Source organism: Mastomys coucha, unplaced genomic scaffold (genome assembly GCF_008632895.1).
Source record: "Mastomys coucha isolate ucsf_1 unplaced genomic scaffold, UCSF_Mcou_1 pScaffold20, whole genome shotgun sequence".
Taxonomy (NCBI): Eukaryota; Metazoa; Chordata; class Mammalia; order Rodentia; family Muridae; genus Mastomys; species Mastomys coucha.
In genome coordinates this window covers 115,486,720-115,492,673 of record NW_022196903.1, presented here as the reverse complement: position 1 = coordinate 115,492,673, position 5,954 = coordinate 115,486,720, and the positions used below count along the sequence as shown (strand labels likewise).

Below are 5,954 nucleotides of genomic sequence, written 5' to 3'. Positions count from 1 at the left end.
ATATTTTAAGTAAATAGAATTAAATCACATTCTTGTTTCCCTTTTGTACCCTAACTTCTCTCAGAGACCCCCCCTTCAATACCTACAATATCTTTTTTCTGTCATATTCCTTAAAATTTATAAAATATAACAATAAAAATGAGTAGTATAAAAGTTGTTTGATATAAAACAACAATAAATTTAACAATCTTATGTATATGTTTGTCTACAGCAATACTGAAAATATATACATTTTTCTCAAATTAACTGTACATTTCAAAATAATATATCACTACTAGTATTTTCTTAAATGAACATAAATACATAAAGTCTTTTTGTTTGTTTGTTTGTTTTGTATTTAGTAGATTTTAAAATCTTGGCTCTTATTGTGGTGCAAGCTCAAAATAAGAACAGTTTTTAGACATTGGATTTCATTGTAATAAGGCTGTACTTCAATGACCCTCACATCACTAAAGGATTTTACCTCCATTGCAACTAAGCTGAATGTTGACAGTTCTGCTGTGCCAAGGAATGAATTGTAGGCATGATTTTTGGATACAGACCTCCTGCTATGGACAAAACTCAAGTCAAATAGACTTGAGTGAGTGACTTTATTCTCAGGCCACAGAGAACATGTTACATTCATTTAAGAAATGGTGTGTGTATTAATATAGTCTATACATAAAGTCATTCAACTGTTTCAGTGAACAATCGAACTGCTTGGAGGGTAAGAAGCTGGTTCATTAGCTGCATTAGTAATTAATTTATCTCTATTTTTTTAACTGAACTGTTTAACTTACATTGTATTTTCCACTTTACATTCATTGGAACTTGGGTATAGTGGCTGTTTTTATTTGTTTTTCAATTATATCCATACCTCTGATTTGCTTTGCTGTTGATGAATTTACAGAAATGTCCTCCATATTTCTGGGGTTTGCCTTTAAAAGTAGTCTACTCATTACTACAATTTGTTTATAATAGCAGATGATCTAGAGCCATCACTAAGGATGTACAAATTAAATCATCATCAATCCTATGTGCCCTGCTGGCTCCCTTCTTCCTTAATAGAACTTCTCTGCTTTTATTCCTGCTCTTTCCCTAGATTCCACATATGGGGGACATATTGGGGATAATTTCTCCTAGTCTTGTAATTTTTTCTTAAATAGATGATTTTTAAATCCACTCATTTCCCTATAGACAAGATGACTCTCTTATAAATATCTGATGACAGCCAATTTGATGTGTGAGATGAACTTTCAGCATAGTGTCAGCCTGCATTTTATTGAGAGCCAAATGTGTTGAGAATCTGTTTGTATTTCTTGACCATTGTATTACCTAAAAGTCCAATGTGCACAGATTTCCAATTTTCTCTATTCATTCATATAACTGTGTGCTTTTCCACCTGTGCCCAAGTTCATAAAATAATGACTCCACGACTGAATTATTATAACTCATTGTCTAGTCCAAAAGCTTTGGCTCCTCCTGTTTGCTGCTAATTCAATTATCCTGTTCATTCTTTTCGGTTGGTTGCCTCTAAGTTTGGGTCAAATCTCTCATGCCTGAATCTATCCCAGAAATTCTGTCTGTGCCAGAATGTCCACCTCCCTGTCTCCTGCCTAAGCTAACATGCCAACACCATTTTATTAACAGGTGATGCTTCCATAAATTATCCAAGAGATTCTCTGTAAATGCTCATCCACCCATAGGCATTACAGATGGCACCATTGCCGAACTGTGTTGAGAACTGCTGTGATTGCCAAGGGGATGTAGATGTTTCCAGCTTATGTTAGCTTTAATTCCCATTGGTTTGTATATGGGCATGTCATACATATACTGTATACTGGTTTCACTTTGGATTTTTGTAGAAGCTCTGAACTTAATGTACACACTTATTTACCTTCACACCAGCTGCACATATAGGTTCCTTTGTTCCCATAACTTTGCTAACATTTGCTTTCCTGATGATAGCCAATTTGATGTGTGAGATGAACTTTCAGCATAGTGTTAGCCTGCATTTTATTGAGAGCCAAATTTATTGAGAATCTCTGTGTGTGTTTCTTGACCATTTGCAATTGGTGTCTTGAAATCAGACTATTTGTTGGATCTACTGATATAACCATGTGATTTTTATCTCTTGATTATATTTATATGCTGTTTTACAGTTATCAGCTTACAATGTGAAACCATCCTGTATTCTTAGTATAAAATCAGTTTTATTATGGTACATGATTTGCTTAGTGTGTGGTTGAATTTGGCATGGAGGAATTTCAATATGGTCTTTCCTTTAACATCCACTGGGTATGTTAGTCTGAAGATTTCTTCTCACTGTATCCTCATCTAGTTTTGGTCTCAGGATTATTCTAGATTCATAGAACGGCTTTGGAAGCATCTCTCCTTTTGACTCTTTATACAACATTTCTTTATACAATATTTCTTCTTTGAAGTTTGGATCTATTCAACAATGAGTTCTTCCCAGTCTCAGATCTTATCGTGCTGGGTCCCTTTAATTATTTCTTCAATTCTATTTCTCATTGCTGATCCATTCAGATTTTTCACATCCCTTTGGCTCACTTTCCATAGCATGTAAATATCCAAAAAATCATTTGTTTCTTCTGGATTTTTTTAATTTATTGGAATAAAAGTTTTCAGATTACTCTGTAAGAACCCCTCAGTGTGTGCTGTAAGAGTTACCTCTAATTTGTAATTTGGGTTTTAACTCTATCTCGGTTTAGGTGAGGGATAACAAATTTTACTTATCTTTGTGATTTCCGAATCATTGTTGGTTTCACTGGACCTTTTTCCTGTTCCCTTTGGTCCCCATCATTAATTCAGCCATATTTATTACTTTCTTCCTTTCGTCAATTTTTATATTTGGCCTGTTCTATTTGTGCTAACATAGAGGTACAGAATAAGTTATATTATTTATTTGATAGCTATCTGATTATTTAGTGTAGAATTTAAGATCTTGTTGATTGTACAAATCTTTTTTCTTTTTCTCAGACTTCCTTTTCTGCTGCATTAGTAATTAATTTCTCTATTTTTTTTAACTGAACTGTTTAACTTATATTGTATTTTCCATTTTACAATCATTGGAACTTGGGTATAGTGGCTATTTTTAATTGTTTTTCAATTATATCCATGAATCTGATTTGCTTTGCTGTTGATGAATTTACAGAAATGTCCTCCATATTTCTGGGGTTTGCCTTTAAACGTGGTCTGCTCATTACTACAATTTGCTTATAATAGCAGATGTTCTATAGCCATCACTAAGGATGTACAAAGTAAAACATCAGCAAACTAGAAGAAATATGAAAAACCAACATAGCTTACACAAAGCTTTTAATTTTCCAATAACTGAACTCAAAGGTATTGAAGTATATGAAATCTTCTATAAATAATTTTACAAGTCTAATTTTAAAAATTATTAATGACAATATTGGACACACACACACAATGGAGTAAAAAAGAGATTATATATTTTTACCACTAAATTAGCAAACAAAAATTCTGAAGAAATTTTAAAAAATGGAAATTTGAAAAATAAAACAGATCAATAAGTTAAATAAAAACCTACATGGAAGGTTTCACTAATAGATTAGATACAATGGAAGAAAAATACCAGGGATTAAAGATAATGAAAAATTATTATTACACTTAATGAGTGGTAAAGAAAACAAAAAAGTAGTGACCACATCTTTCAAGGCCTCTAGAATCCTGTAGGAGGCAAAGTGTGAAGATACACAGCACCTATCCTTGAGTAAATGGTAAAAAATGGAGTTTTAATAATTTTTTACTTGAAGGTCCTAACTTGAGGTATTTAAAACAAAAATAAAGTAAAATATACAATGAAAAAAAATAGGTTAAAATATGTTCTCAACATATGCTTATACTTCTACAAAGATCAGAAATGTTTTGTGTTTTGCCCTAAAAGAAGAGTTTGGCATGGAATATGTTTTTTTTCCTTAGGATACACATTATTGAGTTCAAGCTGTTGCAAAGCCTCACCTCGTGTCTTATGTCCTCCTCATTTCTGACTTACTTTGATATGGAGGGAATAGCCTGAGATGTTGGCAGTATCTATGGAGAACTTTGCCACGCCATGCTGATCAGTGGTAGTACCATTGGTGTAGCTAGTTTCTTCTGCTTTGATGAAGACCTGCTCATTTGGGATAGGAGCTCCCTTGATATCCAGTAGGAGGACCTAAAGTGAACAAGGAAGAAAAATATAGTCTAGGCATGGAAAGATGACATAGAGTGTAAGAGAAAACTCTGTTTCAGTATTAAATAAAGATTCCAAAGATGCAACAATTAATTCAGCATGCAAAAATTGGTTTTGAAAATCTCTACCAGCAGAACTTGCAGTGCTCATACTCTTAATTCCATAACAGACGCTTTATACATGCTTTCTACTATCCTATTATCTATAAGAAACCATCAATGAAGCTATTGTGTGTATCACAGGAAGTAGATGCTCTGAAACAATCACAAGAACAACTTGTGAGGGCGCAGATGCTGATGAGTGTGTGGATTTGTTATGAGTATGTAGCACATGGTGCTTCACCACTGAAACATAGTGACACTTTGGGGTTTAAGGTTTTCAGGAACAGCAGTTAAAAATAAAAACTTTGCAGCATATGTTTTATCTTTGGAGCCTCTTGATAACCTTTCTAGGTCTTCAGTTTAGCTCTGGGAATTGAACTCATGCACTTGGGCATGGGAAATATACACTATACCATTAAGCTGCACTTCTTGTGTAGCAATCAATGATGTCAGACATGCTTAATATCTAGCAGAATGGCTTTAGTTTTGAGGTGCCACCCTACAGCTTAACCATCTATGAACCAAAAAGCACCTTACTTTCACAAAGAACGGAATCCCGTGTCTGAAGTGTGAATCTGCCTTCAGAAATATGAGCTTGTTTGAGGTTCTTTCAATTTTAGTTGTTCCAGATCCACTGAACTCCAATCCTGAAGAAGATATTAGTGACAACATTGAAAGTCTAGGTTGGTTAGAGGGTCGCTTGCTTTCTGCATCCTTTGAACTACCTTCTCTATGTGAAAAGGTGTCAGATTTCACAGCTTTGTCTTTTATATTCTTTGTTTACCCACATACCTGTCCCTTCTTCTGTAACAGTTGCATTCACATGAAAAAGTTGGATCCTGTGATCTCTTTTCTTTGACTGGAGCTCAGTGATGTTCACTTCTTGTGTGCTGCAGCCATTGTTGTCTAGCTGATATGTAAGATAAAAGCAAGGGGACATGGCACACTGCTCAGATCGATGGTCTACTCAAACCCACCCATGAGGACTTCTTTCGGAAAAACGAGTGCTTAGTCCATTGTGTTCTGGTTATAAGCATGAGACTCAGCTCAAACACCAGGCTGCTGTGTACCATGGTCATGACCAGTCACAATGTTGCCTTGGCTTAGTCATCTATAAAAATGGGGATTTTTATTAAGTACTAAGTGATATCTATTAAGGAGTATTAAGCAAACTCCTAATTATAATGTACGAAACACTTAACTTGCACCCTAGTTGTTAAATTAGGATTTAATAAATACTTTCTATTATAAAACAGTAACCCCAGGCATGGATATAGCCCAATAGTATATTGTACTAGCAGGCATGACACTGTTGTCTTGAAACCTAGTGGCAGTAAGTAAAGTGAAATTCATTCCCAGAGTGAAATGGTCTTAGAAAAGTCTTCCTCAGAGAGTATTGACATTATTCCAAACTGTGAAAGAATCACCAGAATCGTTATTCTGTATTTTATTAAATTTAGTTTCACAGCTTACACTTTGCCATTTCCATTGTTGCAATTATGTTGGCTTAGTAGTATACTTTGTTTTGTTTAAATTCCCTTGCTCTAACCACTTTGGTTTTCTGCTGTTACAGCAGTTTGTCTGGAACCCTTTCCCCTTTCTGGGCTGCCTCATCTGTCCAGCCTCAATAGAAGAGGTGCCTAGTCTTACTGCAA

At 34.6% G+C, this 5,954-nt stretch overlaps 1 protein-coding gene across 1 annotated transcript in view; it reads right to left on the bottom strand.

Annotated features, from left to right (window-relative positions):
• The window catches only part of LOC116099989 (murinoglobulin-1-like), a 49,771-nt gene that overhangs the window by 26,193 nt on the left and 17,624 nt on the right, over positions 1 to 5,954 (bottom strand). Inside the window, exons 6-8 of the mRNA XM_031384059.1 lie at positions 5,092 to 5,209; positions 4,837 to 4,946; positions 4,019 to 4,180 (exon numbers count right to left, since the gene is read on the bottom strand). Of these exons, the coding sequence (XP_031239919.1) occupies positions 4,019 to 4,180; positions 4,837 to 4,946; positions 5,092 to 5,209 (390 nt within the window). The remainder of the gene's footprint in view (positions 1 to 4,018; positions 4,181 to 4,836; positions 4,947 to 5,091; positions 5,210 to 5,954) is intronic.